The sequence below is a fragment of the Triplophysa rosa genome, linkage group LG23, assembly GCF_024868665.1.
Source record: "Triplophysa rosa linkage group LG23, Trosa_1v2, whole genome shotgun sequence".
Taxonomy (NCBI): Eukaryota; Metazoa; Chordata; class Actinopteri; order Cypriniformes; family Nemacheilidae; genus Triplophysa; species Triplophysa rosa.
Window position 1 is genome coordinate 14483258 of NC_079912.1, and position 12554 is coordinate 14495811.

Genomic DNA, 12554 nt, shown 5'->3' on the forward strand with positions numbered 1-12554 from the left:
GCGTTTCGTTGCATATGGTGCAATTAGGAAGTGACAGCGATTGACAAACACGTTTGAGTGGTCCATTAAAATCGTTCTGAAATAGAGAAATTACCCATAGGCTTAACCTGATCACAGATCTTAAGATGTTTTGAGCTCTAGTACGTAACATATGCTCGACATATTCTAGAGAGCTATGTTTCAAACAGTCTCATCTCCCTACACGTTCATTCGTCAGATTTATAGAGTGGAATTGAGGGTGATGAGACTTTATTCTGTTAATGCATGTCACTTTTTGCTGTTTTGACATTTTTATTATGTTTTGTGGAATATAGGAAGGAGAATATTAAGAAGGGCTTTGTCATTGTGGATAATTGCCCACCAGGAGATGTTTTGTCTCTTGCAGGTCTTCAAGAAGAAAAATATCCTAAAGATGATTTTGAATGAACAAACTCAAAAATACTCATGGGATGTTTTTTTAACAAACCATATTTGTTCAGCTTTTGTATATGATAAAAGGCTGATTTGCATCTAAACCATTGGCACAGAGATGATTCGGAACAGCGTGATAGAGCTGAATGTCCCGAGGGCGTCTCAGAAGGTTTAAGGAAACGCAGCATGCATTGGTATGTTTTTAGAATATTCTGACATGAGTTTTAAACACAGGAAGTTGAATCTGTTTTTCCTCATTACTGTGTATGTGAGTTGCATAAAGAGTTGACACCTGAAGGCAAAGAGAGAACAAACATTTCTGACATAATAGTCTTTCAGAACTTTCCAGCACATCGATTCCACCCTCCAGTGGAGCCGCGCTGCTCAGGAAGTGTTTGATGGTGATATAGATGCAGAAAGTTCTAAAGAAAGTCCCAAATTCACAGAGGGATTTGATCACCTCTATCCATTATCCACACAGTGAGTGATTGAGTCGCTAACCATCTGTCATCCGAATCATTTGCATCATCAACACCTGTCTGCCTGTTTATGGCTCACCATCTTTGCTTTTTTATAATCCTCTCACACTTTTTTTGTCAGTTTGATGGTATCTGAAAATGTTTTGTTAAAAGAGAAAGGAAAGCACTCTTGCTTAAAGCTACACAGCACTTTATTACACGGAGGCAAAACTGCTTCTGTTTGACTGCATCGTGACACAGTAAGACGAAACGTGCAGCACGGTACGTGCTTTGACACTCGAAATCTCGGATACGCTGTTTACCGTCTCTGTATTATGAGTTAAAAGTCGTGTTTGTTTCATCAGGCTGATCTAAGTGTTGGTGAGCACTGAGATACAGTTCCAGCTACATAAATATGAAATACATTTTGTGTAAGCAACGTAAATATATAACAAAACATATTTTGGTTGAAGTCAGCTTCATATATCCACAATGTTACCAGCGCTGGTATAATTCAATACAGGACCATCATAAACATTTAAGACATTTGATATTATATGCATACAGAAGCATGTCCAACCTGATCTCACAGGAATACGCAACTATTTTACGAAGTGGCTATTGGCTAATTCGTATTTATTCCTACAATGTGAATCGAACGAAAACATACGATTATTAAAAATAAGGAATACTGAAGTCCCGATTCTAACTCCACCCCAAACCTAACGTCACTGGCGCAAAAGCAAATCATACTAAAACGTCCAAACAAGATCATATAAATGAGCCAAATCGTTAAATATTTACAAATTCCTGCAAGATTGTGTTGGCATGTCTCATACAAAGAAAATCACACAGACAGAAATAAATAACAACCAACTAATAAATGCTCTAACAACAACATCGCTCCTTCTTCAACCATTAGAGGCTATTTAGAATCGATTTACTTTTAGTCCCTTTCAAATACTATCTATTTGTTTCTCTCGCTCCCTGATGACCACATTTCCCTGCTTAGCTAATTTGACTAAAGATTATTTACATACAGTTGACCCTCAAATACCAGTTCTAATACGAAATTATATTTATAAAAGAAAATCAACAACAAGGTATGAATGACAGTTACAACAAAACATAACACGTGCAATAAATAGGACGGATATTATATACAGTATTTGCAAACTACAAAGTACAACTGACATGAGCGCTCCTCCTCCAGAAAGAAAGAAAGAAAGAAAGAAAGAAAGAAAGAAAGAAAGAAAGAAAGAAAGAAAGAAAGAAAGAAAGAAAGAAAGAAAGAAAGAAAGAAAGAAAGAAAGAAAGAAAGAAAGAAAGAAAGAAAGAAAGAAAGAAAGAAAGAAAGAAAGAAAGAAAGAAAAAAGTGCACAACCATTTAACATTCTGATTGTTAAAATACAGTATAAAGACACAAAGTGCTTCAGGAACAGATATAGTGTCTTAGTTATCATATCATTATATAAAACAAGATTATATAACCCTGAACTATAATTCAATATGTGCAAGCTTGAAAACTTGTGTGCATTATTAGAGTTTAAATTTGGTCAAGATCTGTGAGTGTCTTGGGGCTGCACTGCTGGCTCTGTGGGAACAGAATGGGAGAGAATTTCATCTGAGATCTTCTTCACCATTAACTGTAGTGATCATTTATGGCACTGAATTCAGTGCCAAGAGACCATTTGGTCCTTGTGCCTTGTGTCTGTGCCATTTACAAAGACACGCATTCAGAGAGACACAGTCGCACATGTTCTTTGTTTTCAATCAGCAATGTGCCATCTTTTTTAACCATTAATAAAGGACATTTTCATCACAGCACATATTGTGATACTGCTTATTGTTTTTGCAAAAACGAACAGCATTTTAGTCATTAAGTTACTAATAAATTACTGTAATGTTTTGTAACTCAGACAATCGCAGTTAAAATGCTTAACATCTGTACATTTTATGTGATACAAAATACATAATAGAAGCTAAAGCATCTCAGCCTTGAAAAAGCACTGTCTCACATAAATCTCAGTGTGAAGCAAGCAGTACTTTAGATCAGAACTGCCGTTTCATTTGCCAGTCAGTGTGTTAAAATATACAATAACTGACTGCACAGACTGAATAGTTGAAGACTTTTAGGTCAAATGTATTCCTTAATACCCCCTGAAGCATGTGATAATATCCCAATCCATATAAAACAAAATTCTGAATTGATCTGTGTGCTAAAATGTGCACAAGAGTCCAAGTGAAGACATTTATCAGAGCCGGTCATTAACTTTACTCCTTTAGTCTAGATTTAAGCCAGAATACAAATTACTTCACTGTCCAACTTTGGCTTTTAATGGTTGCTAAATGTGCCTGTGATTAGCCAATATCTAATTCAGACAAACTTCATATAATTTGTCCAAATGGGAAGAGTTCATACATTTTTAATATTAGGTTTTGAAATTCACATTAACGACCGACTAGATCCACGAGCTCTAGGGCCTCTTGATGTCACGCTCTCTGCCAACTAGCCGAAAATCAGCTGTAGATGAAATTCAAATGACTTCACTCCTAACGAGGGTCAGATTATAAACGTACAAAATCAACTTTGCGATCGATCACACAAGGTGAAACACACAAAACAGACCTACGAGTCTCCGCTAAGCTCCTGGGTCAAATGTAAGGGCCGGATAATAACAGAGAGATCAAGTACCCCGGACCCCTCGTGCTGAAAACACATTCACATCCCGTGCCAGGATATGCGCAGATCGTGCCAAGTCTAGAAATAGGGGCGTTCGTCTCAGCCAGAATGGGTGCCAACCTGACACCAATCTAATATGCAAATGAGAAGCTGGCTGATGACGTGGTTGAGGCTTCTGTTGGGAGGATCACCTGCACCTCCTCTCATAGGACACGCTTTTCAAAGGGGTTTATCTCCTTAAACCTTCTAATTAAAATGAGAAATCCCTAAGCCACCAGCACTCTGCATGAAAAAAACTGAAAAGAAAAAGATTATTAGGAAAATTCTGTGTCCCACACCATCTGCGACCCAGGACTTGTGGAGGTTTTTGGGAACGAGACGGATAGAGCGAGCAGGAATGGGACTAACATATGACAACACCCATTAAAAGTGCCTCACGGAGATGCATCAACATCACACCCGCTCTACATTGTTCGTACCTAATTACTCATATTATTAACAAGCTATTTATTCCAGAAATGGTCTCTGAGGCTCTCAGGTGTGAGTTAGAGAATGCTACCGAGTGAACCTTTATTAACAAGTACGGTCAAACAACTCCCTCTGAAGCACGCCGGCATATGAGCTTAGAAACATTCATTACACAAACATGTCATGCTGGACATTCTATATCTGATTTGGTATGAATCCTCCCTCAGTATAGGATTTGGAACAGAAGGGGTGACATCACCACAACACAGACTGGAGCATCACATGAGTGGTCACGAACATTGTATTGTAGTAGGCTATACTTCACCTCCAAGCATCCACACACACAAATGAACGCCTACACATATATACACTCATGCAAACACACCCACACACATCTGTCCCTCATCCAAACATTCAACATCTAAAATACAACAACTTGGATCCATTCAAATGAGATGTATAATTCACAAAAATCTCAAAAACTAAAAATATGTGTCTTTGTAACAATTAAAGAATAAGCCAGAGTTTAAACACAGGTCAAAGGCAATAGCCGGTGATACTGATACACTTACATGTAAGAGCATACCGGGGCTAGTGGTCACACAGTTGAACGGGGTATACCTTAATAACTTATACTGCAATGTTTTGTCTTTTTTAAAAGAAATGTAGCTGAGGCATTAGTTAGCCTATATTCACCCCCAAAAAAGATTAAAATCATATTTTGGTCAAACGATAAATTTTGGGGATTTGTGCAAGGATCAACTATACTGGATATGAAGGTTTTAACCAAATTGACTGTTTACCCCAACAAGTCATGTTCATCGTATTCACCCTCATGTCATTCATGTCACGACTTCTTTCTTCTACAGATGCAAAACAAGATACTTTGAAGAAAACTGGTAACCCAAAAAATATTTGCCCCCATTGACCTTCATTTTACAGAGTATGCACACAAAACCACTGGGACATTTCTCTAAATATCTTCTTTAGTGTTCTACATAATGAAGAGGTTTTAAATGACATGAGGAATAAAAGAATGACAAATGATGACAGTTTTTGGGGTTAACTATCCTTTAAAGAAAAATATATTACAGAGAAATTGTCATTTATATTTTTATATGGTGTACTGGAAAACAATGTATTACTTACAATCACTTTTAGCCAAACAACGATTTGATCTTTATCACTAAACTGTAAATACAATATATTAACTAAACTAAACTAAACTAAACTTACAATTAAACACTATCCTATAACATTATATATAAATACAATACAATAGAAAGTATTTGATATAAAGAAAGTGTAATCTGTGTATACACCATATGCAGGCACTGATTACTGTTCGAAACTGTGACTATACAGAATCTGATTTTTTTGAGAGCGTGTGCAGTCCGGATTTATTTGTTCTGAAATAAAAGTATTTCAATGACATAAAACAGGCTGGCTGGAATAATGCATTATTACATCTCCATCACACATTTCATTTTTATAAAAGCAATGATCGTGTTAAACGCACGATGGGAACTTTTCAACGGCCACAAATACACGCGCAAAGCGAAGTGTTGCTTCTCATTTCTAAACTGTTCTTTGATGGCAGCTTTGTCTCTAGGGTAGCATATGTTCTGCCTCTCTCCGAGTCGTGTGAAATATCGCCACTGTGGGGTTTTTCTGACACCTCAACATCCCCGCACGGCAAATCAAGAATCTCACTGCGGAGAATCGGTAAATGCGCAGGTACAATGCTCACACCTGTCAAAAGCATTAGGTGTCGATAGGCCACTGCGTGATTAACTGGAAATTATCATAACGACTTAATTTGTTACATAGGCTATAGAAAATTATCCATCCTTCCGATATAGATTATTATAGAATATATCTATCTCTAACTGTCAATAATGGACAGGATTATTTTATGACAATTATAGTTTTTTGAACCTCTTGATGTACCCTGTATTGTCTTGCTTCTGAATGCTGTCACGGAGATTTTTCTGGGGATGACAATGCACAGTCGCCGGGGGAATAGCAGATTCAGGGATGCAGACTCCTGATCCGCAGTCTGTCGCTGTCTGGCCAACATCCAGCTCGGTTGTGAATTTACAGACACGGAGCCAGACTACTTTCACTTTCCCAAACCCACCCTGAATAACATAAGGAACATCTCGTTTTTATATAAAAAATCTGTATATTGATGCAGTCTATGATTTGTTTTACTTTAAAACTATGTATATTTTACTTAAAAATTGTATACTTAAATATTATATCATTATACTTTTTTAACATTACACTTAATATATTTAAAAGCGTTCATTCATTTTTATCAGTATATTATTTTGATTACATTTTATGCCTATAAGAACGAAATGCGACATTGTATTTGGGTATTTCATTTTATTCTTTTGACACAAAAGGATATTTGTATTTATGTTCACTTTGTGTTTTTTTCCATTAAGATTTTTCTATTGCAATGTACTCTTTAGCTTGGTGTTGAATAGTGATTTCAAGAAAGAACTGCAATCAATTAAACTTTATTGTACTGTACAAAACAGCTTGACAGTCGGCACAAGACCAGTTTAGAGCATTCAGTCATTTTTGCACACAAAAAATCGTTTGGTGATAAAAATTAGAATGCACGAATCCACTAAAGACGTCCATCACTTCGCATTAATGATCTGTAACAAATATATTAAGGCAGGTATTCCCGACATGAGCTCACTGTACAGGGCATAGACCTTTCCATTAGAAATTTGCAAGGTTTAATTGCATTTTTTACAATACGTGATTCCTCCGAGATTGTACGCAATGCCACCAATATTATATTGAGGACTTTACATTTGAGAAAAGTCAGAACTGTCAAACAATCTGTTGCATATAACACCATTATCATGTTGTGATAATCAAATTCATCCATCAGTAAAATTATGGGCAGATAAATGTGATTGGTGTTGAAAAAGAAGACGCCCAAAACTCGATTGTCAACATTTATAGAGTTAAATTACATAAATTATAATCAAAGGACCACGCTAATGTGTCAGCTATTAATTCATGATATAATTATACCATTTTTAGGGATAACATTCATAGCCTGTATATTTTTTATTATATCATCTTTTATTGGAAAAGAAATAGTTTCACTTAATGCCTTTTTATTGTGGTCTTAGATGTATTATTATAAGTAATTACGGTTTTTATTACGGTAATTACGTTTTTTTAATTATTATTATTATTATTAGTATACTAATTGAATATATACAAAAAGCAGGCAATGAATCAATTTATTTTTGTTTGTAATTATGAATTTAAATTAAATAAACTTCGCACTGTTCTGTTTACTTCCATAAACGAATAATCGTTATTATTAAAAAATGATTCACTTTTGCTTTTCAAAAATTTTCAACACTTAATTTATACAGCACCCTATAAGCAGTTATTGCTTTCCGCTTATACTAAATTCTCACCGCAAATATTAAAATTGATAACGAATAAATAAATAAATAACTGAATAAATCTCAATTTTGCCTTTTAACCTGACACATTTGCAAGCCTGTAAATACTCATACAGGTTTACAATTTTTTTTTACTGAAAACAAAGATCAAACTCACAGGCCAATAAGACTGAAACACTTCAGTGGCTTTTCCACCATCAATTATTACACTTTTTTTCGGGCATTTTAAAATAATACACATTCACTTATGAACACTGTGATTTCTTTAAGCGCATTTTCCATTTAATTAAAACGGATAAATAATAAAACATCAGATGGCCCAAACCCAGCGCAGAGAGTGGCTATATAAATAATACATGTGCGATTGAAAGTCCTGCATTTCAGTCATTACCCACCCATAGTCACATTTGACTTTCTCTCATTAGTTATGAAAAGTCGTGTTTAATTCATCTTGCACCGGGTAAAACTGGCCGCGGAGGTGAACGTCATATGGGAAATGGAGATCAGAGGAGCCCCGTGCGCTCTGGCTGATGGAGGTGCGCGGTGGCACCGCGCAATAACGCGTGCCATAGTGGCAGCTCTTGCCATAATCGATCGGGTCTTCGTGCTTAAGGGAAAATATCCCGTTAAAGTTAATAGGAGGGCTTAAGGGAGCGTCGAACTGAGGGCTTGTGCATTCAGGAGAGACTCTTTCATAGAAAGACTCGTAGGAGCTGCAGTAGTTGAACGGCCTGAAGGGTTTAACGGCATCTATAGCGCTATTACTGTGTCCAGATGGCGTCACCACACCAGGACTGTGATAGGTAGTGTACATGGAGTCATAGGGTGATCTACCAGAGAAGGAAGCCTCACCATTGATCTGATCCGAGATGAAGTTCCTCGAGTTCAGCTGGAGACATCCGGCCACTAAATTGGTGGTGGGCTGGGAGAGCCCCTTGCAAAGAGTCTGAACAAAGGCCAGGAGGTCAGGCCTCTTCCCCATGCTCAGGATCTCAGAAAGTGCCCAGATATAGTTCTTGGCCAGTCGCAAAGTTTCGATTTTTGACAGTTTCTGGGTTTTGGAGTAGCAGGGAACCACCTTGCGCAGGCTGTCCAGGGCATTGTTCAGACCGTGCATTCGGTTCCTCTCCCTTGTGTTGGCTTCCATGCGCCTCAGCTTGACCCTGTCGAACCGAGCTTTGGTCATTTTCTTTTTCCGAGGCCCTCTGCGCCGCGGCAGACCGTTCTCGTCTTGTCCGTCCTCCCTTTCGTCGTCCTCCTTCTCCGAATCGTCGTCCTCCATCATGTGGGAAAGGGTATCCTCCTTTTTGAACGGCTCTTGTTTATTGACCTTCATTTCACCCATGCAGTCCCGTGAAAAGTTTCCCCCAAATTGACTGTTCATTATGACAGGATCATCGAATGGCAGAGTCAGCATTGTGCTCTTACTGCGAATGATGAGAAGATAACAGATCTTCTGAATCATTCAGAAATAAAAAACAATCAAAATAAAGCATTGAAAACATAAAACAGCTTAAATGTTACATTAATAGTAATGTTAAAATTATGCATCAATTGTGACAAGTCCGACAGAATTTCATGAGTGATAGCAAACAACAGTGATGTTGACTCTTTAATCAAAGCAATTCACACATTAATATGAAGATTATATAACAAATACTGCAATGCAACCATGTTGCACAGAAATGCAACACTGAAATCTGTAAAATGTATTTTCATGCGTGAAAATGCAAAAGATTATGTATTTCTAAAATGAAAGACTTAAAAGACAAAAAAAAAAAAACGTGCAGGCACAGTCTTACAATCGAATAGAACAAATGTCTATTCTTACCCTTAAAAAACCTTTCATTCTTACCTGGATTATGATGGCGTCAGATGACGGTTTTCATATTTCCTATTTTGAATTTTTTTCAGCTCGGTTTTTAGCAGGTGAACAGCTCGTGCGTTTTTCTCACCTCCCCACTGCTCTCCTTGTCTCGCGCTAAGAGAAATGACACTGATGCCAACTGCCAGAGCTGGTACCCATGCCATCTGCCGCTGATGTCACGTGGCATGGGCTGGTCACATGACTCGGTCCCAGGGGACCTGTATTCCTCCCCTGATCATCTGGCGTGTGCCTGGAGCTGCGTACCACTGCAAAACCACAAAGCAGCCTGAATAAAGGACCAAGTATCAGCATCCACCATAATAATCTGATGGCATTGGTTTGAATAGACACTTGAACAAACAGTACCAGTGGCTATTTCCTACATGGCTATTTTCCTAGTCTTGCTGTTCATTTAAAAGGAACCATAAGATGTAAAGAAAAATCATTTGATTTTAATGCAGTAACGGCCTGAGCAACTAACAAACAACAAAACCATTTTAAATTTAAATAAGATATTGTGAAAAAAATGGAAAATATATGAAATTGGCCTGTACTGTTGAATGACAGCAAGTATGGAATGATTGATGGCTCGTGTTTGGCTGGTCAATCTCTTCAAGGGCGTTTGCCAAATGACTGAGACTGAAATGTCTGTCATCATAGAGGCCAATTTTAGTTTTGCCTTCCATCTGATCGTAATGAAAAAATTATGCGTCGAACAAATAAATAATATAATAATGAATAATCATCTGACAGTGTTAGGATAGTTTTACTGTCCGGCATTAACAAAATGGGCCCTTGTCAACATTGATTCTTAGAATATGAACAGTATTATTTTATCTTCTGCACCGGTGAAGATAATGCTTTCTTTGTGTTAACACACCTTCTAACTGACACCATCCCTTCCCAACCCCCTCACACACGTTTATTTAAGTATCTAAATGGGGATATACAATAGACTATAAAAAGCTCGTTAGAATAGATTAACTTTAAAGGAAAAGTTCAGCTCAAAATCAAAATTGTGTTATTTTTGACTCACCCACATGACATTCAACATGTTTTAAGATCTCCCGGCATCTTCGGAACACAAATAAAGATATTTTAGGGACATCCGAGAGATTTCAAGGCCTCCTCATAGACATCATGGTTATAGTTGTTGTCAAGGTCCAGAAAAGTACTAAAGACATCGTTAAATCGGTCCATCTGCTCATAGTGGCTCAACTGAATTTTTTTGAAGCGACGAGAATACTTTATGTGCGAAACACAAAGAAAAATAATGACTTGAATCGATATATTCTCCTCTGTCATGTGTACAAACCGAATGCGCATACGTCGAAGTGCTCTCGTGAACGCGCACCATAGACTGACAAGACGGAGGAGAATATATCGATTAAACTTGTTATTTTGGATTGTTTTTCGCACATAAAGTATTCTTGTCGCTTCAAAACAATTCAAGTGAACCACTATGAGCGGATGGACCAATTCAACGATGTCTTTAGTACTTTTCTGGACCTTGACAACAACTATAACCATGATGTCTATGAGTAGGCCTGGAAATCTCTCGGATGTCCCTAAAATATCTTTATTTGTGTTCCGAAGATGCCGGGATGTAAAAAATAACACAATTTTGATTTTGAGCAGAACTTTTCCTTAAACTTACCCCTAAAAGAAGACACACACAAAAACACCTTGGACATCCCTGACTGTCTCCAAAGGAAGGTTTATTCAGGTTTAGTTTACATTTGAGGACAATTCTTTTCCAAAACTATAGCAATAAAAAAACACAAATACAGCCCACTGACCTGACCTTCTCTGGCATCTGGCTGTTTTTTGCAGCAGTAATTGTCCAGAGCTTTGGCTCCTCCCATGCTGAGACCTGACACTCATGTTTTCCATTATCATTGAAAGCTCCTGCTGAACCTGTGCCGATTCTCTCTTGTCTGTCTCACACATACTGTAGACACACACACACACATATTTATAATTAAAATCAAAAGCTCATTTAATGTCCCCCAGGTGCATTTATCCCTCTCTGAAGGACAGTCACAAAAAACGCTACATAAATGACATGCAACACCTTCCCGTTCTTGAACTAGATTAATTGGCACTTTAAAATGAAGCTGACTAATTTTACTGGTCCCGTTGGCGAAAGCTACATATCAAGCACAATTTCGGTATGGTGCATTAGTCATGAGCGATCAAGTGAAGTGGAGGGTTGGTGAAATGGAGCTTGTTGTGGTTTTGTTGGGATAGCCAGGTTGATGTGCACTTATCAGCACAACAGAAACATAATGAACAAAGCATACAGATGCAGTTTGCTGACAGCGACAGCTCAGTCACGCATGATTGTCATGTACCCTTGGTTGTTTGTGTTTGGGAACACACACGTGCGGCGCGAGTCTCTTCTGTGCCCCCTCCAAAAATGCCTCAGCTGGTGACGGGCTTTCCGGTTCAACACACACACACCAACATCTGATGAGTCAAACTTACTCATTTCAGACTAATCACTTGACTGCACTAATTGCAAATGCAAATATGCAAATTCATATTAATTAATTACTCTGTTAATTAGTTCTCTGGTCTTTTTGGGCAATAAATCATAGTGCTACAGAAAGGAAAGAGGGCAGGCCTATCCTGCATAAAAAATTTAGAGCACACGCTCAGTGAGGGACGGGGCAAAGACCTGAAACGTAAAAAAAAAGAGCAAAGGAGAAACAAAAACACAAAAGCAACGGCTGGGCCAGACAAGCGCGCTTCCCTGACAGACCTTCTTTAAACCCAGCAGACTTGCGGTGGAGGACTGGCCCCTTCTCATGTGGAACACTCGCCTGACAAGAGCTGTCTGGCAGTGATTTCAAACACATTAGCACATTTAAGGTCTGCGCGATGCCAGGCGCAGACAGCAAATGATACGTACACACGCGCACACACAAGTACTAAGATCACTAGCTCTGCTAAAGATGGTCTTTTGAGAGTTGTAGACGTCTGCTGATGGGCCTGCTTGCAGCTAATAGCAAATGCAATGATTTGATGACAAGGAAAGCCAAAATATTACTGCATTAGTTATTGGGAACATGTCATTTCTTTTTGAAAGATACGTACACAACTTCTCACTAGGACAAGGGTACAACAGACATTTTATTAAATGTGATAAAATCTTTGATTATATGTATGATTATTATGTTTTGAACATAAACAAAGAGTACATGTACAACAAACATGTA

At 37.9% G+C, this 12554-nt stretch overlaps 1 protein-coding gene across 2 annotated transcripts; it reads right to left on the reverse strand.

Moving 5' to 3' along the window:
* Nucleotides 1-6372: 6372 nt before the first annotated feature.
* Nucleotides 6373-11258, reverse strand: neurod6a (neuronal differentiation 6a). 2 transcript variants are annotated; one of them, XM_057322654.1, is made up of 3 exons: nucleotides 11133-11258; nucleotides 9322-9599; nucleotides 6373-8922 (listed from the first exon to the last, which is right to left on the reverse strand). In XM_057322654.1, exon 3 carries the CDS (start codon nucleotides 8881-8883, stop codon nucleotides 7888-7890), a length of 996 nt encoding a protein of 331 aa, XP_057178637.1. In that variant the 5' UTR covers nucleotides 8884-8922; nucleotides 9322-9599; nucleotides 11133-11258; the 3' UTR covers nucleotides 6373-7887. The 2 variants fall into 2 exon arrangements, with proteins under 2 accessions (XP_057178637.1, XP_057178636.1); XM_057322653.1 differs by having other exon boundaries at nucleotides 6373-8893; nucleotides 11133-11256.
* Nucleotides 11259-12554: the final 1296 nt, after the last annotated feature.